The sequence below is a fragment of the Lagopus leucura genome, unplaced genomic scaffold (assembly GCF_019238085.1).
Source record: "Lagopus leucura isolate 7727_CA_CO unplaced genomic scaffold, USGS_WTPT01 Super-Scaffold_100040, whole genome shotgun sequence".
Classification (NCBI taxonomy): domain Eukaryota; kingdom Metazoa; phylum Chordata; class Aves; order Galliformes; family Phasianidae; genus Lagopus; species Lagopus leucura.
Window position 1 is genome coordinate 292,781 of NW_024962289.1, and position 26,492 is coordinate 319,272.

At 51.8% G+C, this 26,492-nt stretch overlaps 3 protein-coding genes across 4 annotated transcripts; all 3 read right to left on the minus strand.

Moving 5' to 3' along the window:
* Positions 1-287: 287 nt before the first annotated feature.
* On the minus strand, positions 288-8,567 carry P4HB (prolyl 4-hydroxylase subunit beta). The gene is made up of 11 exons (XM_042883957.1): positions 8,384-8,567; positions 8,068-8,274; positions 7,371-7,504; positions 7,025-7,162; positions 4,408-4,512; positions 4,015-4,140; positions 3,512-3,712; positions 2,869-2,989; positions 2,474-2,655; positions 1,937-2,023; positions 288-1,336 (listed from the first exon to the last, which is right to left on the minus strand). The coding sequence occupies exons 1-11, from the start codon at positions 8,541-8,543 to the stop codon at positions 1,250-1,252; spliced, it is 1,548 nt and encodes a 515-aa protein (XP_042739891.1). The 5' UTR covers positions 8,544-8,567; the 3' UTR covers positions 288-1,249.
* Positions 8,568-12,575: 4,008 nt separating this feature from the next.
* On the minus strand, positions 12,576-21,318 carry ARHGDIA (Rho GDP dissociation inhibitor alpha). 2 transcript variants are annotated; one of them, XM_042883956.1, is made up of 6 exons: positions 21,239-21,318; positions 16,099-16,308; positions 15,663-15,746; positions 14,984-15,060; positions 14,748-14,811; positions 12,576-14,305 (listed from the first exon to the last, which is right to left on the minus strand). In XM_042883956.1, exons 2-6 carry the CDS (start codon positions 16,286-16,288, stop codon positions 14,106-14,108), a joined length of 615 nt encoding a protein of 204 aa, XP_042739890.1. In that variant the 5' UTR covers positions 16,289-16,308; positions 21,239-21,318; the 3' UTR covers positions 12,576-14,105. The 2 variants fall into 2 exon arrangements, with proteins under 2 accessions (XP_042739890.1, XP_042739889.1); XM_042883955.1 differs by having other exon boundaries at positions 21,226-21,306.
* A 186-nt stretch (positions 21,319-21,504) lies between these two features.
* Positions 21,505-26,229, minus strand: ALYREF (Aly/REF export factor). Its single transcript, XM_042883885.1, has 6 exons — positions 25,954-26,229; positions 25,625-25,756; positions 23,174-23,321; positions 23,029-23,092; positions 22,692-22,869; positions 21,505-21,788 (listed from the first exon to the last, which is right to left on the minus strand). The coding sequence occupies exons 1-6, from the start codon at positions 26,182-26,184 to the stop codon at positions 21,774-21,776; spliced, it is 768 nt and encodes a 255-aa protein (XP_042739819.1). The 5' UTR covers positions 26,185-26,229; the 3' UTR covers positions 21,505-21,773.
* Positions 26,230-26,492: the final 263 nt, after the last annotated feature.

A 26,492-nucleotide genomic window follows, 5' to 3' on the forward strand; every position in this document is an offset into this window, starting at 1 on the left:
GACTGCTAATAGGGCAGCTAGTCGTCTGCCTGCATAAACTCATTTACTGAGCACAATATGTTTATCTCTGTTTGCAAGTATAGAAATTGCTTCAGGCTGTTCAAGGCATGTAGTGCCACCTGCAGAATTGGATGGAGCCAGGCAGTGTAACCTTCCAAAAAAGCTTATGGCTTTTTTTCCCCAACACCATTTAGGTAGAATCACTCAAGAACCACTCTAGAAGTTTAATCCTGTCAGATCAAATCCAAATATTCAGTATGGGTTCCAGAAAATATTTAGAGACATAATAGTATTAAAATCTCGACTTTATTTGGCCAACAAATTCAGTTCCAATGTTATTATAAGCGGAATGCTAAGAACGAGGCCTGATGCAGGTCAGGCCTTTGAGGCACTCCCTTGTTCAAGTTCCTCCCCCAAACCCAGTAATTGCAAATTCCACGTTTCATGTATTTTTTAAATCAGGCCCTCCCATACCACCCACCTTTCTGGTCAACCCATTCAAAATAATGCATGGAAAGTGACTGCAAAATGGTCTTGCATTTGATCAAAAGGATGGCACAGCACATCTAAGCTGGTGAGCCAGCAATCACTTCCACCCTCAGAGCCTGCCACAGCCAGTGCACAGTATTCCACCCTTCCACATTTTGAAGTCATCTTTAAGTGTCTTAAAGCAGAAGGGAAAGGAAATGAAATGTCTAGCGAGCACGAAGAGAAGCACCTTCACATCCACCTTTCACCAGGACTGATGCAGTCAGCCTATATTGCCTCTTCCCCTACATACTTTGATTCCAGGGAAGAACAGCTGAGACAAATAAGAACCCGACAGGTGGAGAAATCTACAGACTTTTCAAAGAAAAAAAGGCTTTCTTGGAAGGTATTAGTGGCAATGCTCCAGAATGTTGGGCAATTAATTACATGCTACCACTTCACAACTTTCTTCTACCCAAGAGAACAGAATACTTGAAACAAAAACTGTGTACAAAAAAGTACATCACAATAAAAAAAATAATGAACCCAGGTGGCTGGGCTGGCTACCCTAGTGATAGATCCCTTCTCAAAAGTGAAAAGACAGAAAGAGAGAGTGAAGTGTAAAGACAAGTGAGGGTGAAGCGTTATTTTAAGAGCCAATCCCTGGACTTCCAGTCATTCACCTTCTGCTTTAAATCTTATTGGGTTTCTGACTCATTGGGCTGCGTAACAGCAACCAGTTTAGTGTCTGATTTTTGGGTGATGGAGATCAGTCATCTCTTTACAATTCATCCTTTTGGATTTTTTGCTCATCATCATCACCTTCTTCAAGGTCTGTTTCTTCATCTGTCTCCAGATCTTCCAGATCCTGTATAGCATACAGAAGATAACTTTGTTTCTGGCCTATCAGGCACATTCAAAACCAAATACTGTGAAGTTAGAGAACCTGTTCTGTTGCTGCCATCTTAACAACATATCCTCAAACTTCCCAAACTTTGGAACTCTTCACAGAAATCACAGCTTAGAACCCTCTGAAAGCTGGTGCCTGCACTTGTAATACAGCCCAGACAGCTGAGGAGCTGCTAACCAAACACACAGCATGCATGATGTTCATTGCAGCACTCAGCTTCCAGCCATCCAGAAAGCTTCTTTAAGAAAACCCAAGTACTCCAGCAGTCTGCACACCAGCTATAAACTGCTTTTTCAAGCCTGAAGCTTTTAGTATCCGTTTACATGCATTTGTACTTAAGCATCCCAGAAAGGTTTCTTCATTTTAAACACCCAACTCCAGCATTTGCAATAAAAGCAGTTCATTACAGGCCAGCAGCTAGCCAGGCTTCAAGTGAACAGACTATTCATGTTTTGTGAGACACTGTGGCTCACCAGCAATGCCTTCCTGCACATAATCCATGCTCTGTGTTCCAGAGAGCTGTATTTAGAGAATAATGTATTAATTTTTATTACTCACATCATCAGCTGCTGCTCCATCCTGGCCTCCACTCTCCAAGAATTTTTTGAAGCCTTCTAGCGTCCTCTCCCCATTATAATCAATTACCTACACAGGAGAACACACCAAAATAGTTGTTACAGGCACCCATGGAACCACATCCCTGGAGAGGAGAATTCTCTTTCTGAGCAGCAGTTAACATGCCAAGCAAAAGGGAATTGAAAAATTCACCTTCACCCATATGAGAGGAATGAAGACAGCTCAGCCACTAGACTTCAGAGATCACTGCGAGGAGAGAATAGCCTGCAGATGAGCACACTGTCCTCTGCTATACTTCCTCTCTTTCCCAGTTCCCATTTCCCATCCCCACCAACTGCTTCCTGTAAGCCACCCTCCTGCACAGAGTCTCACACCTTCTGTAGACTTGATGCCTTCCATCTCTACAACAGGGAAAGCCCTCCCACAAGCTTTTGCCCAGAAACAAACTCAAGCAGACAACTAAGCATTGCCAGTGCTCCCTTGTTACTCCATCAGTACAGAGGTCAGCCGCCTTCTTACATTTCTGCCAGAGCCTGCAGGGAAGAACTTGAGCGTGGGGAAGCTGTGGATTTTCACTGCCTCTACTTCATTGGCTGTTGAATCCATCTTGGCAATGACAATGTTCTCATGGTCCCTGTAGGTCTCTCCCAGCTTGTCCCAGATAGGAGCCAGCTGCTTACAGTGACCACACCAGGGGGCATCTGTTAATTAACAGAGATACTGCTAGCACCAACAGTCTAATGAGATAACATCACTTAAAACTCCATGCCAGACAACCAAGTTCACACATGTATTTTCAACAGATGCCTCTGTGGTTTGTTCTGCATGATGCTTTCTCCCCAACCCTAGTCATGGAGAGTTTTACACCTGCTTTCATACCATTCACTTGAAAACAGATATTGAAAACTACTTACAGAACTCCACAAAGACATTCTTATTCTCATCAAAAGCAACTTCCTCAAAATTCTTCCCAACAAGAACTTTGACAGGCTGCCTGTCCCAGTCTTCAGGGAGATCCTGGCTCATCAGGTGAGGCTGGAGTAAGAAATAGAACTTAGAGATTGTCTGCTGTACAGCTATTGGAATGCATATATATCACAGACAGAAAACCTTACAATCCCAAAGTGCCTCCAACTAATTAAAATCAGATGAATCTTTCTCTTCTGGTTATAGGAATTTCACTGCCCACCCTTGAATAAGTGGGGATACAGGTGCTTATGCATGGGAAGAACTGCAGATTAGCTCTGACTGAAGAACACTGTTACTAGTTTTGTTCTCACAGGACTGAGGTCTGTTGGCAGAGGGAACAGCCAGATAAAAAGCCCAAAGCCCCTAAGAAGCAGGAAGAGCAGACACCAGTTGTACTAGGGACCATATGTAACTGCTTTACTACAGTCTTCATGGTCCAGTTCTTTTACCCTTTGTTTCTCAATACAAACCCTGCTAGATAGCCTGTATGTTAGTCAGAGAGATTTTCTCTATACAACTCTTCACAGGCAGCATTTTTTAGTGCTTGCTTGGCCAGTAGGTTTAGCACTAGTAGCATTCATCTGTTACCTTGATCTTGCCCTCCAGGAACTTATTGCAGAACTCCTTGATCTTATCAGCTGTGAGGTCATCTGATTCAGGTTTGTATTTGGTCATTTCTTCTTCCAGTGTTATCAAGCGTACAGCTGGACATTCTTCTTTCTTTAGGCCAAAAAACTCCAGAATCCTTTGATTATCACTGTGGTCACTGTCTATGAAGATGAACAGGATCTTTGGAGGGAAAAAAAAAAAAAACAGGCAAAGTGGTGAAGACCTTTTGACTGACTGTGCTTCTCACTCATGCACACACATCAATGCACTCACACACACAGTAGCTAAGTTGGCCTTTTCCTTCTCAAAGCCTGGGCTCCCCATGACAGACTGCTTCAACACTTCAAGCAGCTTGCATGCAGACTCGGCATCATTGCTTGTTATGGCAAGTGATGCCTCAAGTCACCTTGCACATCTGAGTGGATACAGGCAGACAGTTGCGCAGGAGGCACTCAGTTCATAGTCCAAGAAATCCATCTTACCTTCCCTTTGAAGTTTCCAGCTGCAGCCTTGAAGTTGTCCAATTTCCCTTCATAATCAGACACACTTTTTGGTAAGAACAGCAGAATGTGAGTCTTGATCTCTCCTCCAAAGATTTTAGGAGCAGTCTGGGGAATAAAACACTAAACTGAAAACACAGCTCAGCCCTATCATTCTCACTAGGTCACAAGTCAAGTATTACAGGACAGCTCTGAACAGCAAGCTTACACCTCCCTTTCCTGCATTCTTCCATCACTCAACTCAGCTCTAACATCAGCAGTTACACCACTCCTTGAACTTGCATCAGCTCCAGGTAAAACAGCACACAATCCATATCTTTAGTGTCACACTGTGTTTAGTGGTTACAGAAGGGTTTCACACACCCAAATACCCACCTGCTCAGTAAACTCTATGACAAGAGGCAACTGATTAGACTTGATGAAGTTCAGCAAGTTGTCCTTCGTAAGATCCCCTTCAAAGTTGTTGCGTCCTTCGTCAAACTGAAACACAGACATTCTTACATCAGGACACTTCTATGTTCTGTACATCCTCTCTCAAGAAATGAACACACATCAGAATTGCTCCCTCGGTGATCTCAGCTGCACTGAGCACATTTCTGTCAGTGTCTCCACACTCACGGTATCTGCATCAACACGCTCTTCCTCCCAGCACACAAAGTCCCAGATCACCCCCAGCTGAGCAGCAACAAGACATTCAACCTTTATCTTCACTCTGTTCTACACAGCCATGAAACAGTTTGTGAAATAGGTCACTGAGAACTTTTAATAGCTGCCTTACAGCATTGCTGAAGGCATCAGGCAGACCAGTGAGGAGCTACCAGAGCTGGGACAGCATTCTGCTTAGGAGTTAGCAAGTCTACATTAACCAATTAACAGACAGTGCTATGAGAAGTCTGACAGCAAAACCCACTGTGCTGTAGAAGTAAATAGCAGTTTACTCAGCTCTGCAGGGGTGGTTCAGTCTCTATTGTTAGAGACAGCACCACATGTTTAATGCAGGCATTGCACTACAGGTGCCAAATCCTTTTTTATATTAGGATAACACCTGCATGCCTGACCAGGATTCTCAGAACTTGCTCTGGCAGCCTGGAAAGGGAACAGCTTTAGAAGAGCATCAAGGTTAAAAAGGATGTGCAGGACAGCACAAAGCAGCTCTCAAGTTACTGGCAGAAACAAGAGAGTGGACTGAGATAAACTTCTGCTTGAGGAAGTACAACCACAGCTGAAAAGCTGAGCAAAACACAAAACACTTCTAATTAATGTGAAGTTACTTCCCAGAGCACTGCATGCCGTGACACCTTCAGAATGGCTGTTTGAGGGTCTTCTCAAGTCTGGATCTTGCAGCAGCTGGGGCTTACGCTGCCTCAGGAGCTGCCTTTCAGACCAAGGTTCCTCCCCCTCCCAGCACACAACATAAAAGCTGCCACGAGCAGAGTTCCACACAAACCCAATTCAACTACACTGATGTGAAATACAGCTTGAGAATTTCTTTACTATAGAACTGGTGCCACTACCTGAGAATCCCAAGGAAGTATCAGAAGCAGTAACAGACCTCACAGAAGCAAAGCGTTAGAAAAATAGCACAGAATCAAATCTGCACAAATCCATTTTCTTGCTGGAAGTACTGGCTGTATCCCAGCCACCGAATACACCTTCAGTTACTCTGAAGTCAGAACTTGATGCTACTACTTCCCACAGCTGCCAGAGACAGCTGGAAAGGAACATTTCTATTTAGACTTGTCAAAGGACAAAAAGATAAAAATCAAAGAAACCCTCACAAATAGTATTTCAGCTTAGCACGAACCACTGACAGAGGATTCAGAGGGATGCATACTGAAAGCTGTACAGCAAGAGCAGCAAGTGAAGCAGTCAGCCAGAAACAAAACACTGCTCTTTTCTCACAATCCCAGCCTCCCCTGTTGCAAGAAGCTAACTAACACCTTGAACTTACTGCTCTTACACCCTCAGCCACACCAATCTGAGGAGCCTCTGGCTTACAGAGCACAGGCCTCTAGTGCCATAAAGGTAATAACTACAATTTCAGATGCACAGTGAAATGAAACGTGCTATTCTAGCTGAAGGCTGAAGACTGAAGCCATTAAATCCTTCAGCCCGGCTCCAGTCAGGCTGGTCAGAGTGACAACTGTGATAAGGTTACAGATTTAATCAGTCTGAACCCAAAGCAGCTTTCTGTCCTACCTCGCTGCATCCAAGCGTGCAATGCCACCACATCTAAGGAACCTCTACTTGTCTGCTCAAACCTAGAGTTTTATCCCCATGACTTGCATTTTAACAGGTGAAAGATGTCAATAAATGTATTTCTCATCCCACAGACCACCAGTGTCCCCTTGCATATAATCCAACTGCTCCGGCCTCATCAGCTGAAACTGTAAATCCTCTTAGGAACTTCACCATAATCACCACGAAGTGAAAACTGCAGCAACAGAAGGCAGAACAAGTCTTGAAAGCAGGAGGGATCAGTAACAGGTGTGTTTAAAGCAACTCCAAGCCATAATCAAACAAGATACCGTGGCAAGTCACCAAACCTTGGCTGTCACCTTGTTTAAAGACCTTCAAAGTTCAGTGAGAGGTATGGGACACAGGGCACCATAACAGCTACAGCCACAAACATTTTAAAGATCACGCTGCCCATTCCTGCACCGCAGCCAGGTACTCGAAAAACAAAAGTGAGAGTGAAGAAATCTTTTGGATACAAAGTCCAACAGCCTCCTGAAGGTAACACATGGCCAGGAGACCAACAAGACTGCCCTCTGCTGAGCGAGGGCCTCACCCTGACCACTGCACCCTGCCAAGGGACTCGGTGCTTTGCTGCCCATAACATGGCTGCAGGCGCTGCCTCCCACCCTACCCACAGGCTCTGAGATTTGGAAGTTCCTAGACAGACAGTAGGAAGTCTTTCAGTTTCATTCAGGAGCATCCTGATTTGGATGATAAAAGATGGCTCAGGTGTGGTGTTTGAGCTATTGGGTACCTTCTTGAAAAGGACCACTCCATCTTGGCTAAGCTGGTACTTGGAGAAAACGTCAGCGCTGGAAGAAATCCCAAAAGGAATGTCATCCACAGATTCTGCTGCCAACAAAAACTCCTTCGCAGCATCTGACGTCACATCCTGGAGAATAAAGGAAGGTGTTTCATACAGAACACATTGAACTACAGCATAAACATCCCAGGGCTCACCAGCCAGAGAACTTGAAGATCAAGTAAAGCAGGACAGCAATTGTTTCACAACTTATGAGCCTTTCCCGGCTGTCAAGGGGCAGAAAGCAGGGAAGGTCCCAAGCATTTGTGAGAGCCTCTTGAATGGAAACAAACCCTACCTTAAAGAAACCAATCACAACCACTTCACTGGAATCCACCAATGTCTCTGCTGCAGCAGCATCTGTCAGGGTAGTGGCAGCCGGGCCCGTGCGCTTCTTCAGCCAGCTGACAATATCATCTGCTTCTCTGCCAGCTACACCACAAAGACAGGAACACCAACTCACTTTTGCCTCAGATTACGAGCACACAACCCCTTAAGATCCCAGCAGCAGGCCGACAGCTTGCAAAGAGCAGAGACACCATTTACACCACTGCCCCTTTCACTCCCAGCATAATTAAGTCCCCCATTACTGTTAAGTCAAGGCCCAAGGGCTCTCAGCTACTCTTCCCACAGCTGCTCCAGTCCAAGCACGTTTTAAACTCTGAGCAGCAGCAGCACAGCACTCCTCCACGACATCAGCGCCGCTTCACCGAGACACGCACCTTCCTCTGAGCTCACCCTCACAGCCCAGAACGCCACGGCTCAGGAATGCCGTAACTCCCATCCCTTTGCCCTCAGCTCCGTTCAGCCCCTCGCCCAACTCCCCCATTCTTCAAGGCCGTGCTGTGATGTCGCCCCGCGCAGCGCCGGTCCCCCCGCGCCGCTTCGCCCCGCACCCCGCGGACCTTTGTCCGCTCCCGGCGCGGTGCCGCGGCGCCACGTGCGCGCGCGAACGGAGCAAGGGCCGCTGCCACGTCGCCGCCCGCGCCGCTCACCTGTATACTCGCGGGGCGCGGCCTTGTCCCCGTTGCGGAAGAACTTGATGGTGGGATAACCGCGCACGCCGAACTGCTGCGCCAGCTCCGCCTCCTCCGTGGCGTCCACCTTGGCCAGGCGAATCTCCGAACCTTCCGCCTTCAGCTGCGCCGCCGCTTTCGCGTACTCCGGAGCCAACGCCTTGCAGTGCCCGCACCACGGCGCGTCTGCGGGGCGGCAGTCAGCGGGGCTGTGGGCGCGGCTCACCGCCCCGCCGCCCCCAGCCCCGCTCCGCCGCAATTCCGTCCCGGCCCCGCCCGCCCCGGCCGCACTCACAGAACTCCACGAGCAGGTGGCGGTGCGCCGCTAAGGCCTGCTCGAAGTTGGCGGCGCGCAGCACCAGCACTCCGTCCTCCTCCTCCAGGGGATCCGCGAGGCCGAGCGGCGGCACGAGGCAGAGCAGCGCTACGATCGCGCGCAGCCGCACCACGGCCATGGCGGCTCGGAGACGGGACGGGCCGGGCGTGCGGCTACCGGCGCCTCCTCCCTTATAAACCCGCCTCCCGCCGCCGCCGCGCCCCATTGGTCGCGCCGCGCTGGCGCCTCCGCCGCCTCTCATTGGTTTGGTGCGGCGCCCGGGCGGCCGCGCGGTTTCCATTGGTCGGCGCGTTGGGCGCGCCCCCAGTCCGCCGTCGCCGATTGGCAGTCGGCCTCGCTCTCTTCCCGCGGGTCGCCATTGGTCTTCTTCCCCCCTGCGTCGGCCGCCATTGGCCGGCGTCTGTGTCTCGCGCGGCCGTTTGCCGTCGAACGTGGCAGTTGGGCGGTCCCGGCGGGGGGCACTGCGCCTGCGCGCAGGGAGATGCGCGTGGTGGATTCTGACTGGGCCGTGTCCGCCGCCCTCTGACCTGAACCGGAAGTAGAAGCGTCTCTTCCTATGCGCGTTTCTCTTGCCTAAGGCAGTGTGCGGGCACGTGACGCAGCGCGGTGTGTCGTTATGGCAGCGGGGTCTGACATTGCTGGGCTGTAGCGGTGGGCACGGGCCGCGTTCCACGAGCAAGGTCCGGACCGGAGGGTGAGGGGCTGCTCGGTTTCTCTGCGGCCTCCCCCTCCTTCCTGCAAACCTCAGGGCCTGGAGCGAGCGGCTGTCCTGCTGGACAGGAGCCCCTCCACGGCTCGGCATGAAGCTCGGCTGCCACGCCCTGCCCTCAGCCACTGCCCCGTGGAGAACGTGCGTGGCCTTTGGCTGCAGGGTTGGCACGCAGTGGCTGCCCATTGATAAGGGCCGGGCCGCACCCCACCAGCACAGGAAACCTTGCAAAACAGACCTTCTGCTCTTTGCTCTCCTCCTGCTTTCCTGTGCTAGGACTGAGCCACATGTGCCCAGGGGCAGCAGTGCTGGAAGCAAGGAGCTCCCCTATTCTCCATGGGCACTTTCATCTTTCTCTTGACACTGGGAGCAGAAGTCATTTCCACGAGCTTTGGCTGGGAATGGAGCTGGGCTCTTGTCTGGCACAGAAAGAATCCAGCCAAGTTTTAGATGATAAAGCTTCTTTGAGCAAGGCAACCTGCACGCAGCAGCTCTCATTAGTTACCAAGAGCGTAGCCTGCAGGGTGAGGGAGGTTCTCCCTCTTTGCTCTGCCCTGGGGAAGCTACAACTGGAGCACTGTGCTCAGTGCTGGGCTCCTCCCCAGTTCCAGGCAGAGAACTGCTGGAGAGACCCCAGTAGAGGGCTACAGAGATGATGGAGGCCTGGGGCATCTCCTTATGGGGATGGGCTGAGAGCCCTGGGGCTCTTCAGCCTGGAGAAGGCTGAGGGGGAGCTGATCAATGCTTATCTATATCTAAAGGGCAGGAGTCAAGCAGGCAGGGCCATGCTGTTTTCAGTCGTGCCCTGCAATAGGACAAGGGGCAATGGACATAAACTGAAACCCAGGAAGTTCCATATTAACATGAGAAAAAAGTTATATGAGTGTAGCAGGCAGCCCAGGGAGGTTGTAGAGCCTCCGGAGATATCCAAAACCCACCTGGATGCTTTCCTGTGAAACCTGCTCTAGGGAACCTGCTTTAGCAGGGGTTTGGACCCGCAGACATCCCTTCCAACCCCTATGATTCTGTGATTCTGTTGTGACCTGACAGCAGCTGCACAGGGCTGCAGGCACAGACACGCCAAGCACCCAGGGTGGGGAATCGGCTGCTGCAGAAAGCAATCCCACGCTCGCTCACACTTGGCTGCCTCACAGCCTGGCTGGTTCCATGGCAAGAGAGTATTTGGCAGCCACTACTCTGAGCAAACAGGGGATAAGCCTCACTTATCTACAAGTGGGGCTCTATGGGGATGCTTCTTGCTGTAGGGGCCAGGCTGTGAACTGAGACAGCTCTTGCCAGAAAAGCATCACCTGGTGCTGGCAGGGGCAAGTTTTGCAGCAGCCAAGGAGAAGCAGCAATTCTGCTGCCAGTAGTCTCTGGGCACGAGGTACTGAGCCTCCATGTTGCCATACATCAGCTGTGCCAGTGGGGCCCATCTGCAGAGCCAATGTTTGCTCGGCTGTGCTGACGAGGTAAAGCAAGCCTGCTGACATCTTGAAGGTGCTGCAGCCCTCTTGTCTCAGGAGGGATCTTTCCTCATGGAATGCAGCATCCTGTCCTTATGCCTGCCTTCTGGCATTCTACAAACAGTCTATTTCACTTTTAAAAAATCCGTTTAAATGTCCCTGTACTACAATGCCTACAAAGAATAAAGTTGCACAGAAAGGGCACTGTTTGCACACGTGCAGCACATTTCCTCTGATGTCTTGTAACTGCTGGGACTGTAACCTGGACTGGAATGCTCCCTGACTCCCATACTTGACCAAGCAGCAGAACATGAGGTCTAAGCCCATAAACATAGCTCTCAAGTGCTGCTGAGACATTAACAAGTTCTCCCACTTCCTTCAGGTCTCCCAGGCTGCCTTTGGAGCAGATGCATGTGAACCCTGCCACGCCTGAAGCGCTGCAGCCCTGCTGCTTTGCAGTAGCAACTGTCAAAGACAAAGCTGCCACAACACACACAGCCACTAAACTAGAAAAGCAGCCCAGGCCACTGTTGTGCAAAGATTTATGATACGCATCACCCAGAAAGAGCTGAAGCTTCTGCTTGGAAACCACAAGCAGTGACAATCCCCATGTCCTCCCAACCGCCACGTGCTGCTCAGTCCATGAGCAAAGCCATGCGTGCCCTGGGCTGCCTATGCCTCTGTGTGGCTGCAGGCTCTGCTGCCTGGAGGCAATGCCCAGCCTGCTACCCTGCAACTGGTCCCACACTCTGGTGGATACACAGGCAGTACCACTCTGAGCCGCAGCCCTCCTGTGTGTCCATCCCTCCCCCCGCTCCCCCATCCCCCTGACATCATACCTCACCACACCCCACAGAATGATCTGTCAGAAATATTAACGTCCAGAGTTTGGAAAGACTTACCAGGGAGTTGAAGATTGCATCAGACAGGATCTAACTCTGACACTAACTGCCCACAGAGTGGCTGTTAGGGGCCAGCACAAGGAGAGCCTTTGTATCAGCACATCTGGGCTCTAACTGACGTTCGGGTGACATCTGCTCGAGGTCCTGCTCCTCTGCTGCCTCTCACATCCCTGTACCACAGCAGAGAGGAATGCAGGAACACGCAGCTGGGCACAGCTGATGGAGGGAGCAGCACCAGCAAAGCATGACTCTTGAGCGCAGGCTCTCACAGGTGCTGACAGCACTTCTTCAACTGTGCAGACAGCTCCTGCCCTGCTGAGCATACTTCACAGGAGCCCTTTCACTCACAGGTTCTGAGTCGAACCATTTTCTTCAGCTGCAGCCTCTGACAAACACGGCAGCTTTCAGGGGACTGAGAACAAAGGAGGCCTTTGCTGTCAGCACAGCAGGTTCCCTCTCGTGCTCAGTTCTTAGTTCCCATTACAAGCTCACAAGAGCAGGAGCAGGGTTGAGCCATTTCTACAACTCCTGCATTCTTCAGCGTTTCACAGCGTAGCTGCAGTTTCTTATCTTTATCACAAACCAGCTCTGTAAACATCCGCAGGCTCTTATCACACATCACCTCTCCTAGGTTCTGTTGTCCCTCCAAATGCTTCCTCTGTTCTCCTGACCGCACAGGAATTTCACTTCATGCTTGCATGCTGGCACAGGCCAGGGCTCAGAACCCACCTGCTCCCTTCTAGCAGGAAATGCCCCTGACCTCACAGTCTCTGAGATCCACCATGTTCCTCCATGTTCCTCCTTCTCACCCTTCATTCTGTAGGCCACACAGAACTGCTGAGCAGCAAAAGACTGATCTCAGACTGAAGCTTTTGAGAGCAGCAAAGGAGAAACATCAGTGGGGGTCTCTTGCCTATTGTGCTCTGGCAAGGACTTCCCCAGACCCTGCAACATGACAGAAAGAACCCAGGGATTCTGCTCTCCTCCCCACCTCTGAGATTTGTGGAAATCAATTCTGGAATAAAAGTTTTGCCACTTCCTATCAAAGACCCAGAACAGATCCAGAACAGACAGTCAGTTCAAAGATTTTATTTAACTGTCATAAAAGGAGAAGCAGACGATGATTCCAAACCTGTTAACCTGGGTCTAGCATTTACAGACAATATGCACCAAATCAAATTAACAAAAATCTCTCTAGGGGCAGGGCAGAGGAGAGTTAGAGGCAAAGACGTAGCTATGAGAAAGCCACATGTACTTGGTCCCAGTTCTAATACAACCTCAATGTGGGAGGATCGAAATAAGAGGGCTGCGGAGCTGGAACATGCCTGCCCGGTGGTCGGGGGGTCGCAGGCCCCAGAAGCCCCCGTCACCCCCCAGTGCCACGTCAGCACAGCCACGGGCAGCAGGCTGCACTGCTGCAGGTTATGCTACGGGCACGGGGGAGGAGGGAGTAGAGTGTCAAGGCAATAAATACTGACACGCCAGGCACAGATTTTAAAGGCAGAACTGATACATAAGGCATTAACCGCTTCTGAATACTTGACCATTGCAAGCTCTTTGTTGATCGCGTCAGGAGAGCAGCTGCAGAAACAGACTAGTCCATCCTCAGCCCAAAACAGCTGGGAGGGCAGGTGCTATCCTGGTATTTCAGTGCTTTGCAGCTACTTTGGCTGCAATGAGAAGTCTGAGGTGATGGCAACACTGGTGACTCTCGCACCTACCTGCCTCGCAACCCCCTCTGTGCCTTGGAGGCATTGGGGCTGCCCAGAGAGTCCAGAGCTCTGCATACTGGGCCAGGGTTCTGCCAGGCCAGCTCTCTGGACACTGGGAGGGATGGCCTGGGGAAGGGGCTAGATGTCACCTGGGATGTCACACTGCCCTCCCTTCCAGGGATGTCCAGTCCTGAGTGAAGAATGGACCAGCAGCAAAGCGGGAAGTTGTGAATCTTTCCTAATATTCCATGAGGGGCGTGACCAAAATGAGTGCCATGTCAACAGACAGGGGGAGGGTCGGTGGCATTTAAAAAGTGTAACAGGGGCAGGGCCCCCTCCCTAGAGGATACGTGTTACACATTAAGGCATCATGGTTACGGGGAACATCCACAAATGAAGGTGCCAGCATTCTCAGGACACCAACTGGATGGAAGGGGCAGGCTGAACATGATTTTAGCCAACAAAGAGATTCAAATAGCTGCCTGGCATCAAAGTTCTTCAGCTACTTGGAGGCAGTAGCTACCCTGAGCTGTGCACAGGAAAGCTAAGCACAGAATCCTACATAGAATATAGGAATCTCCTCTTCAGCACCAACCAGAATAAAGGAAGGTGAGAAGCAACGAAGGGCCTGGCAAAGGAGCAAGTGCTCCCACCTCTGTGCTGGGACAGAACGGCCCCAGGACGGGCAGCTGGAGATCAGATGCAGACAGCATGGTTTGGTCAACTGGATTCAGTGATTCTCTGGGGAGGGGGCACGTTACAAAACTCTGATCAAATTTTAACAGGGGTGAAAGGTAAGGGGGTTCCAATGTCAGCACTTTGGTACAGGGAGGGATTTCTACGGTAGCCACTGTCTGATTCACGCTATCTGGGGATTAGCTTTGGGAAGGGCTAGTCCTTCCATTCCTTTTTGATGGTCAGGTTCCACTCCCAGGACAGGTGGTCAGTCTTATCATCATCTGTGAATTTGGATTTGATGTTGTAGCTGCCCCGGGCCAGCATGCCCTTAGGAGCTTCTTCCATGGGGGTCAGAAACTCGTATTCCTCTGCTCGGGGGCCATAGCTCCCAACCATGTACTCAGTCTTGTCAACTAGGAGAAAAAGAGGAAGAGGGAAGCTATTTAAGAGCTTCCAGTATATTTGGGGCGAGGCTAAAGCAAAGGGTTGTTATTGCTACAATTCACAAACAGTAAAAGCAGCTGTAAGAACATCACCCACATTAACAGCTCCATTCGCTCCAGAAACAGCTCCTTCCACAGGGAGCAAAACCCAGCACTCGTACCTCTGTCCACACACAGCAGCAAGCTGTTCAACTCCAGTCTCCAGCAGTGACTGCACACCAAGCTCAGGCACAGCCAGCACAACAGGTGGCTCCCTGCAGCACAGCCAGAAACCTCCACACCTTGCCACTAAAAACAGCCTCTTCCCACCGTGAGCTGCTGGGGTACCCACACACAAGCCTCCATCACGGCAGCAGAAAGAGCAGGATGCCCCTCACAAAAAGCAGTACCTGAACTACAGAGAAGCACTTACTTTTCACTCCTTTCCGGAACGTGTGCTGAATATATTTCAACCCTGACACAATCTCCCTGTTAACCTGCAGAGACAAGCAAAGATTGTCAAAGACAGATCTCCACACGCTGCCCACCCCACCCACTGCAGGGAAATATTTCCTCCATCACACCCATTTGGGGGCCCTACGATGGAGTTGCAGTAATCAGGTGCTCCAAATTTCACCAGTTCTTCAGTCTGCAGATCTGAATTCTTACCCTAAAGGAGATTTTTATCCGGTATTCCACACCTTCCTTCAGCACAAATGCTTGCTTCTTATAGCTCTCCAGGTCACCTACACAGAAAGTAAATGATTGCTCTGAGTCCATTTGCATCGTGCTCTGGGATGGATTTCAGCTACAAGAGGTGAAATGGACAGTATCTGCAGCAATGGGGGACTGGATCCTTTCTGCTTGTACTGCATGCATTTTATCCTGTTGTTTTTACAGTTCAGGACTCTCCTTGATATGCTGCCTGTGCTACTTGACGTGGCCAAGTGCTGCTTTGGGAAAGGGAACTGCAGCATAACAATGCACTTAACTCAAGGATGTTCCTTTGTAAATATCTGCTCCAAAGTTGTCACCATCTTGAAGGTGCTGTTGGTGTCGCTGTGCAGGCTGGTGGACAGCTGGCTCCCCCAGCTGGCAGCTCATACATTTATAAAACTAAGGCAGGCAATATAGAGAAAGCAGAAAGGCCTTTGCTGAGATAGGGATGCTGAGATACAAGCTGAGCTGGGAAATACTGGGCTACATGGCTCTGCATCCAGCAAAGGGGCATTTTGGACATGCAAGTGGGCTGCCCACCACAGCATCAGTGCCTTGGCAGGACCTCTCTGAAGACCCCACATCAACCAGCTTTGACTCAGAGAAGAGCTGCTTTTGTTTCCCAGCTTACCTGTCAGGTCCAGCTCCAGAGGGCCAGGAGCAGTAGTACAGACCAACGTCAGTTTGGTCACCACCACGTTTGGAGCATTGGGATCTAGAAGACAAAGAAAAAGGCTGTTAAACAAGTAGCCCTTGTACCAAGCAACTCATTTCTCCTTCCAAGCAAGTTCTTAAAAGTGTAAGAAAACCAGTGAGGGCTCCTCTCTGTGTTATTTACACCCAGCCCACCTTCTCTCCCAGAACATCTCCCTCAGAAGTCAGAAAACGACTCCTCAGTCCCACTGCTCTATTCCAGGGGCCACTGATCAGCGCTGGGGCAGAGCAGACACTGACCCTTATGCTCCTGGCTACGCTCACACCAAATCTGGGGAGAGATCAGCTCCCAGACAGAGCTCAGCAGACCTGAGGCTGAAGAGTCACAGGTGGAGCTCTGGACTATGGCTCACCTGCAGTCACGGTGACAGCACCAAGCAGTGCCTCCTTGTACTTGCGCAGGCTCTCATCATCCTTGTCCAGCTCCTGGATCTCCTGGATGCTCTTCTGAGCAGGCGGTTTATAGTTAACGGAGTGTTCATCCTCCTCATTCTCAGCTGCGATTTGGGCCAGCTGCTCTGCCGTTGGCTCCTGCTCTGCCATTCTCACACACGTGAGTTACACTGAAGCAGGGAGGAAAGAGGTGTAACTGTAACTGTCTGCAGCATACTGGGACAAACCAGCCCTCCCAAAAGAGCCCTGACTCCGCAAGTCCCTCTCGCACCAGGTCCCCCACTGGCCGTCCTTGGAGGAACCTCCAGGAGCACACTGCTGCCAAGGACCTGTGCTCCCCAGCCTGCCCAGACTCCCTCAGCAGCCCAGGTCCCATTTTCAGCCTGTGCAAGAGGATAGGAAAAAAAAAAAAAAATCAGCCTCTGTGCTTTGTTCAGCAGCTGGAACAGATAAATAGCCCACGACATAGAAAAAAACAACTCCTCCACATGAACAACTCAGTGATGCTTTCATTTGCAATAAACTTGAGCGCAGAATAAACCCAGTTCAGTTCTGCTTCTCCACAGTACAACCTTATGAGGCAAAGAACGGCCCAGCCCCACCGCTGGCTCAAATGCCAGAAGCCTCAGCTGCAATCTGGAGCTCACAGTTTGTAATTCAATCAGAACCTACAATGGAAGGAGACACCTGGCTCAGCTGACCTCATCCTGATCCTTTCCAAAGATATGTGTCACAGAGCTGGGCAAACAAAGGCCACAGGTTGAAGACTGGCGTGTAGCTTGGCACTGCTTTGCAAGCCCCAGAACACACTTCTAACCAGGAAACACCCAGCTGAGGGCTGGGGAGATTGATGCCAACACCCATCAAAACACCTGGAAAAAGCCAATAATATCCTCAGTCATTCTTGATGCACCACCAGGCGTGCTGTCCTAAGGGTGATCCTATGGCAAACATCTACTTGGACTGCTCTGAGGGCTTAAAAAAAACTCAGCTGACAGCTTTTGAAAGGCTTCTCAGACAAGTAAAATCTTTCACAAGTGCCATGCTGATGGATGCAGGTATTTCTGTTATTACCTGGCATTTCCACGTCCGTTCTGCATTCCTGTCTGGAGTCGTGCATCAGCACACATGACTCAGACTGGAAAACTGCATTCTTTGCTCTGGCATCTAGTTTCCAAATAAATCAACACTACGATCTTAATTATGATCTCCACACGCTGCCACAGAACACCAGAATACATCCAGAAATGCTGACTTGTTAAGGAAAACCCAAAGTCTGCCACACAGGCTACACTACATAAGCCAACTGCTATTTGCTCTTCTCATCTTCGAACTAGCTGACATAATAGCCCATAACTCAACGACTCCATTCCTACCCAATGTGTCACCCAGACAGGGAGAGAAAAACCTGAGCGCTGGCACTGAGCACACAAGGCTCACAGAGCACATTTTGCAGTGACACAAGACAAGTTGTGCAGATGCCGCAGCCCGTCTGCCTCCATCTTGAGCCTGTCGACAGCTGCAACAGCACAACAGCAGAGGTATGAGTATATGGTGTTTTTAGCCATAAATATTAGGAATGTTCTGCCAAGGAGACAAATGAGAGTGAAATGTTGCACATCTCTGCCTGACGACTACGGCTGAATCCAGGGCAGGGGAACGGCCGCCAGCGCAGACCCAGGGCCGTAGCTCAGTGCTGCACTGAGATGAGGTGCTGTCAGATCCCATGCGAGTGCACCCCCAGTCAAACCCAAGAGCAAATCTCCTGAGCTGTCCTGGGCTGGCAGCACCTCCCAGCGAGGCTGGGATGCCAACATGGGTACACAGAGGGTAGGGAACTTGCAGTGGGCATCAAAACCAGAGCGAGCTCTACCACCAGACAGTGGGTGGGGAGAGATGCAACACATCTGAGATTTCTGCAGGGGCTTTGGGTCTGTGCAGGAGCTCTTCCCATCACACCTTCCTACACACAACTCAACAACCACCCGTGCCGGCCCCTCACTTCACAGCCCTTTTGCATGGGATTCTCCAGGCCCCTGGCACTGACTGCCATGGAAATTTACATTCAAATCTTATGACAAACATGAGCAACTGACTAGCTGTCACCCTAGTAAATCCATATCAAAACCAGTCATTTCCTTTAGGCTCCCATCCAAAAAAGCTTCCAGGCTTGAAGGCTCCCAGAAGTGTTCAACAAACACTTACTCAAGCATTTGTTCCAGTGCTTAATCTCATTTTGTCCTCTGCTTCGGCTCCAAGCCAGACTTCGCTCCCCCCCCCACCCCTTAAGCACCACAGGTTGTCACCCCATGGAAGTCCACCATGGGTGGAAAGTGGCTCTTCAAACTGACCCAAAGTCACCAGAAACACCAAGAGATGTTCCAAACAGCAACTCAAGTCAGGCCGGGCTTCAGCTCTGCTAGGAAGCACAGGAAAAATGCCACTGTGCCTCCTGCAGGCTCCCTGCAGCAAGACCTGGAGAAGCCTTCCCATCGAGCTGGCTGCACCACAGCCCCTCTGCTGCAGCATTCTGATGGCACCGTGCTCCCACTGAGCCTGGCTGACCCTGCTCCCAGCACACAGCATTATGTAGCCTCACATCACGGTGCTTCAGCTGCTGCCCTGAGCATTATGCCAGGGAGAAAGGAGGCTTCCAGCAGCATCACCAGGCTGCTCCAGGCTTCTACAACAACACATTTATTACAGACCAGAATTAGTAGAACAGAACTGTGCAGGTGCATGCAGAAGCAGCTGTCGCGCTTGCCAGGCAAAGCAGAGCCGAGGGACTCAACACATCAAAACACTGAGGCAGGCATCCATCTCATGCTGTGCCCAACGTCCTGCAGGATCGTGGCTCCAGCACACACAGCCTGCTGCTGCAGAGGTGGGGGCAGAGGAACGGGGACCTGAGGCCACAGCCCCTTCAGAGGGCTCAGCCCTTGTGACTGAAACCTCCCGGAACACCAACCTCCAGTAGGTAATGTGCACCTTCAGCCCCAAGCCTCATATCGTGGCACCACCCCAAGGCCTCTGCAAGGAATTCCCCCTCAGCAACTCTGAAACCCGGAAGGCACCTGCGCTCCCTGGGCGGCACCGCCCGTGCCGATGGCTCTCTGACTCCAGAGACACACCTGGCTCACAGAACAGTGCAGCTCCTGCCTCTGTGCTACCCTGCACTCAGCCCAGGGTGGGTCACAGGAGAGCACTGTGGCCCCAGGGATGTCTCAGAATGTCTGGAAACGGCAACCGTCACCCCTCAGATCCTTGCTGGTCACCGGGGCCTGCAAAAGGCAGCAGAAACCGAATCGCTTCCCATCTGCAAATCTGCACTCAGCTGCCTGCGCCGCTTCCTGAAGTCAGCAGTTTCCCCTAGATTCTCTCAGTATTTTTAGTGCAATACCAAGAAGCTATAGCAGCAGCAAACACAAGAGCCCCACCTTCTGCCAGCTAGAAAAAATGCTAGGAAAAGAACACCGTTAACAGGCAGGGATGAGCAGTGATTTCTTCACAACCAGGGCTGAGATCCCAAGGTACTTGTGCAGTGACATAAGAGAGGTCAGAGTCTCCTCAGATGAGCTAATTGGCTTCGGACATCCCTCAGCTCAGCCACAGCGCCAATTCAAGCAGTCCCCACCCTTCCTTTTTTCCCCTGCAGCACAAGGGAAAGCTCGTGGAGCTGCACAGCAAAGCCACTTGGAATGCAATGCGGCTTTCTGCAAGGTTACTTTCCACGCAGGTCGGATCACCCACTGCGGTTCATCTCAGGGCTGCACATGCTGCTGAAACAGGAAGCAAGAGCTGCTAAAACCAGTTCAAGCAGCACAGCCGCCCCACATGATGGCAGCTCGAGGGGCCAGACCTGAGCTTGCCCAGAGCCAGGTCTAATATCATGGCAGCAGCGGGGCAGTGACCCCCCCCAGTACTGCCTGCAGGCAGGTCTAGCCTCACGAACACGGGGCTGGGAGCTCCGGCAGTGTTGCTGAGCAGCTTTGTGAGCAGCTTTGTGAGCGCGTGAAGAAATCCCGCCTTGCCCGAGGGCAGATCCCTGCCAGAGCTCCAGGCGTGGGGAGGAGGAGCTGTGGGGCCGCACAGCTGCTGCTGCCAGGTGCTCTGCTGCCAGATCTGCAGTTATGCACGCTGCTTGTGACACTGCCCTGGACTGCAGTCCACCTGCAGGTATCATCTGCCATGAGCATCACCAGAGAAATGAGCAGACAGCTCTCACGGCTTATTGGGTTTAAGAAGCCCCTTGCAGCCTCATACTCAGTACACAAACAAGCTGCATGGTGAGTGCTCTGCAGCCGGACTGCTACCTGTAATACAACGACTGCAGAGCTACAATACAACCACACTGCAGGAACTGCCACACGTCTTCTCAGCACCACGTGGAAGCGGTCTCACTCAGCATTTCTGGGACAAGAATACCTGCACTGGGACCACTCCTGGAGAACTGAGAACACAGACCACTCAGGGCTGGACCCGAAACCTTCACAGCAACAATTTAGCTGCTTGGCACAACCTAGAGCTCTTCTCTGAAGAAAAGGAAGTCACAGCTCCCAGGCCTGCCGCAAAGCGCCTGCTGAGGCAGGGAAAAGGCATCGTCCTTCCGCCACAGCCACGAGGGCACGGCAGCTCGGACATCTCGTACTGCTGCTCCAACCCTCACCCTGCCCGCAGCACCGGGGGCTGAACCGAGCTCTTGGTCTAATGCAAAAAGAAACCAACCCTGGGGAAGTCGCCTTCAAGTTCCTCCTTTCATAACTGGAAACTATTTATGGAGAATCTATTTGAATCCGGCCGACCCGAGCAGCCGGCAGGTCCCGGTACGGCAGCAGCGGGAAGGGCGGCCTCGAGGACCGAAGGCGCCGCGCTTCGCTCCGACAGCGGATCCGCACCCGAGCGCTCCCTGCCGTCCCCCTCCGCATGGAGGGCGCCCACTGCCCCCGCTCCGCGCCTCGGCCGCGCCCCGGCCACTCGCACGGTGCTGAACCCGCGGGACCCGGCCCGGCCGCATCGAATAGGGCGGAGCTCGGCGCCCTCCGCCCAGTACCCGCCGCTCCGCTCCGCTCCGCCCTGCCCCGCCGTACCGGTCGCGCTCACCCTCCGCGCTGCGGTGACAACGCCGCCGGGATCCGCCCAGCCGCCCGCGCACCCCCGCACTTCCGGGACACGCCCGTCACTTCCCGTTATGCGAGGGCGCGCCCTGCTCCTCACTTCCGGCCGCGACGCGGCGCTCTGATTGGCTCAGGACGTACGCGCGCGAGCGCGGCTCGGACCGCAGAGCCGGGGCCGGTGGGCAGGGCGGGCGCGGGAAAGGAGCGCGCGGGCCGACGGGGCGGCAGCGGCCGCCAGGGAGCAGGCAGAGCTCTAGACACGGTTCTATTTTATTACGGCAAAGGTGAAAAAGCCACCTCGGCCCAACAGGCAACCAGTAAAATTTATCCCAAAAATAACTCGGTACAAAACGGGTCTGCTTCAGAATTAAAAAAAACCTTTACATGAGTTTAAAACCTATTCCAAAACATAAAAGTAAAACAAATTCCATCCTTGATATTAGTAGCCACAGTCGCACACCCCTCCCGCCACAGAGCATGGAATGAGATGTCTGGAGTCCTTCCATGCACTGCTCGCCACTTTAGCTGGTGTCCATCTAGAAGAGAGCAGAGAGGAGTGTCAGCAGCCCACCACAACCCTCCCCCCAGCCCCGACCCTCCCAGCCCTGGCTGCCAACCCCAGGATGCTGCAGCTTCAGTAGCAGAGATGCAGCCCCAACCCTAGCGCCACAGTGCCTACTGGCCGGACCTGACCTGCACCTCAGTACCTGGGCAAACTCCCTACATCACACTTCTCGCTCCTCAACCTAAAGCCTTTAATAACTATCATCATTTAAGCACCTCTAGTTTCAGAGAGCACTCCTCTAAACCACATTTCCACAGCCATGTTTCTGGAATTCATCTCACTTTATCCATGCTATCGCTTCATTTAATCCCATTTCTACAACATAGACCAGCATGTTTCATGATGCACTACATCATGCACAAATTTAACTTTGATTCTCAGTTAAGACTTCAGTCTTGCTGTGGCACAACATTTGAGCTCATTCTGAATGAAAGAAACCACATGCATTGCTCTGCTCATCCAGCTCTGCATTAGGGTCTTGCAGGCTGTGATCATTACTGACTTCTTTCCTCTTCTTAGCACCAAGGCAGTTATTTCATGTCTTTTTTCTTTCTGTTTTTCATTTTTCTAGCCTATCATCTCTCTGGGCTTTGGTCCATAGCTTTAGTTCATTACACATCTTGGCTACTGCCAATTCTGGCTGACACAGGTTGCAACAAGCCAGGGGAAGTTGGAAAAGGGGCTATTTCTTACTTATGAGCAACAGTAGTTCTGGAGAGCTAAGGCAGCTACAGGAACAGGGCAATGCTCAGCTTTAGAGGGAGGCTATTTAAGTCCAATGACCTGAAAAACAATTTCTCTTTCCAGCCAGCTGCCAAAGTTTGTCAAAAAGACACCGCAGGGTACCTGTGAACATCATGCGAGCAGCACTTACCCTGGCATTGTAAGCATCCAGCTGTGCATCTAGTTCTTCTGCAGAGAGCTGCTGTTTGGAAGTTCTTCCAGCCCCTCTGCCTCTCCCTCTGCTCCCACCACGACTACCTCGCCTGGTACCTCCACCACCAAATCCTCCTGTACCACCACGGTTTCTGGTCATGCCACCTCTGTTTACGCTGTGATTTTTAAAAAGCAACTGTTACAGTGCATTCTGGTTAACCCCAACAGGCACTCAGAAGTTTGCAGGACACGAGGAGGATCCATGCTTCCTAAACAGGCCTGTTCACTGCCGTGCTGACTGACACAGTGACTCCCACAGCAGTACGGCTTCTCACCTCTGTGCTGGTCTCCTCTGTGTGTCTATCTGTGATGTAACCAGCTGAATGTTCATGGGACGCCCTGCAGGAAAAGCAGCCAGTTACTCTGTGAGCAGGTACACAAACGTGTGCAGAGGAGCACGCGACAGCCACGGAGACTCACCATCCAAGGGGACTCCATTGTACTGCTTCATAGCTTTCAGAGCATCTGCTTTCCTTTCAAAATGCACATCTGCTGTCCCTAGACTGCGCCCAGATCTGTCGTAGTGCACTGCTGCCTTCTTCAAGGTCCCAAATTCTGCAAAGAGTTCCTGAGAAACAGAGGGAGAAGCGAGGATGCTTCAGTCAGCGCCGCAAACAGCAAAAGCAGCCCAGACAAGGCGCAGGCAGCTCCCGCTTTCACCAATCACATGTACATTCCTGACATCTCACAAAAGGCACCAATGAAAGAAGGAACACAAGCCATTAAAGAGTTCCAAGAAACCAGCCACATGTGGCAGAAACAAACAGGACTTCATATCCACCGCCTGAAGGGTGCCTGTAAACAAAGCAGCCTCAAGGTGTGCTGACCTGCTCCTTTTCCCAGGTCTTTTCTCAAGGTTGAATCAACAGAGACACTGTTTGAAAATAATCCAGACCCTAATCAATTTCCCAAGGCAAGATCATCCATACAAATGCAGAAATTCATGAAATAATCACAATTTCTATGCGCTAGACTTCTTTTTTCTTAAAAGCTTTGCTAGACCAGGTGCAATTTAAAGCACAGGCCCTTCCAGAGCTTAGGGATGTTTCTGAATAAACTGAAACCAGGAAGTCTTCTACTGAAGTACATCATTCACCATCACAAGTGATGGAAGACTGCAACAGTGGAGCCATCCATTTTGTTTCAGATGCTACATCTAGTACACCATCTAGGCACATCTCACTACTCTGCAAGTTTTTACCTACACCCCATGCTTCAAAAGCTCCCAATGCACAGAATTGTCAGGTGTCCAAAGTGGACACCACAGGCTGCCTTTCACATCACCTGCAGCAGAGCCTGAACACTATTCCAGCCACCTCTACGAATTCCTATCCAAGCATTTGAAAAGAGCACTATAAATATTTTCACTTCTGAAGCCAGCTGCACTTTAGGCAAGCTTGCCAGTAAGTTTCTCCATTGTGTCCATCTACTGGACATGAAACATTAGCACAGCACTCAACAAGCTTTCTGGAAGACAGCACCACACGGGAGGAGAGGTGCTTCATCACTTCCTTGTCCTGCAGAGAAACTGGAGCCACAGCACCACACAGCCTCCTCCAAGAGCAAGATGTGCAATGCTCCCTCCAGCCCCTCGTTCCTGCAGACAGCACTGAGCTGTGCAGTGCCATATTAATGACACAATCAGCACGGAAACAAAGAATCAGTGCAGCTTAGTGGGAAATTATAAGATGGGCAGTAACAAAGAGGCACAAGCCCATTAAGTCAGCTTTGCTGCTACATATAACACATGCACAAGTTTGTCTGCTCCTGCAGTCCAAGCCAACTGTGGGAAGAAAACTCTCAACTTGCCACAAACAAAACACACAAATTCCTTACATTGAGATACTTTACAGATTCACATTTTACGTGTTGGGCCTGATTACAGCAAACAGGAAATTTATTTCAACTAAACTTACTTGAGGAAAGAACAGCGATTTTAAGTGCATCACTCAATAAATAGGTGACCTAAAAAAGCCCACTTCCAATTCTCCTGATGCACAGAGATTGGCATAGGGGTGAACAGGAATGAATTAACAGAGAAAGAAAACATAAAAATGATTTCTTTTTTTTTTTTTTTCTTTCTCTGGTGGGGACACAAGGACCAGAAACCATCCAAAGCTCTTTGCAACGTGACTAAGTCAGCAAAACCCTCCAGAGTGGATGCTCCTTGGATTTGCAGATGTTTCTGCACACCTTGTTGCCCACAGGTGAGAGCAGCCCCACAGCTGTGCAGGCACACTGAGCCCTGCCTGCCTCAGCCCTGCTGCAGACAGCCTGCACCCAGGGCACAGCAGGAACAAGGGATTTAGCTGCAGTTGGTACCTCAGCTAGAATATTCAGCTGTCACAAGATACACATGGTAATTGTGGAAATGGCAGCATGAGTGAGCAGGTACTCCCTCATAAATCAGACTTCTGTCACTGATGCATCTATAAGAACACCTTGCCACTGAACAAAACACAGCTTTTAACAAAGAAAGTACATAAACAAGTACTATGAAAACATAGCCAACAGATGCACACATACAGTTACTGAACCTCTGGAATTACACAAACCTTAAAAGCTCACACAGCCTGCAACAAGCTCTGCAGTCATAGCAAGACTGAGCTAAGGCAGCTTCCCCCACACAACATCATGGCAGAGCCATTTATTATGCGATTATCTACAGCCCCATGAAGACTGTGGCTTTTCTGAATACAGCCACTCGAACTCTTCAGAACAGGGCCCCAGCAGTGCCTGCAGCACAAGGCCAAGCACCGTACAGAGGGCCCTTCCAGTGGGAGCAGGGCCAGCAGTGCTCCTGCAGCCACCCCCAGCATCCAGCACCAATGTTATGAATGAAACCCCCCGGGAACAACCCCGAGCCCGTACCTGGATATCCGCATCTGAGACGCCGAAGTCCAAGTTGGAGACGAGCAGCTTCCCGCCGGTCTCCACGCCAGCGCCCGCCCCAAAACCGCTGTCGAAGAGGTCGTGCTGCCACTTCTCGGGGAGCTGTTTCGGCTGCAACGACAGGGACGCCTCGCTGAGCGGCGCCGGGGCCCGCCGGCACGGCCCGGCTGCCGGCAACAGACAAAGGGCCAACCGCCCCACCGCCCCCACCCCGTCCAGGAACCGCCGCCGCCCCCTCCCGCCCCGCGGACCGGCCCGCTCCCTCCGGGCCCCGCCGACCAGATACCGCCCCCTCTCCCGGCCCGTACCCGGCTATACGGCGCGGGCCGATTCCTGCCGCCGCCCCGGGCCATCACCGGCCTGTTCCGCACGGGGCCGCCGCCCGCTCGCCCGGCTCCCACGCCGCCCCGACCGGGCCCGCCCCCGCGGGTGACGCCGCCTCGGCCCCGGCCGCCCCGGCCACCGCCCCGGCCGCCGCCGCGCTGGCTTCGGTTGAGCTTAATGATATCGTCCAGGGACATGTCCATCTTGTCGGCCATGATGGCGGCTCCGCTCCGGGGCCTGCGCTTCCGGCCGCGCTGCGCTGACGCCGGAAGCGGAAGAGGCAGGGCCGGCGGCGGAGGCGCGGTGCTCGCGCGCGTTCAGATTCGCGGGGCCTTGTGGGGCGGTGGGCGGCACTTCCGGCGGCGCGGTGTGAGCCGGCGGGCGGCACTTCCGGCGGCGATGCGGGTGAAGGTGCGGAGCTGGAGCGGCGTCGCCTCGTGGCTGTGGGTGGCGAACGACGAAAACTGCGGTATCTGCCGCATGGCCTTCAACGGCTGCTGCCCCGACTGTGAGTGCGGCGCGG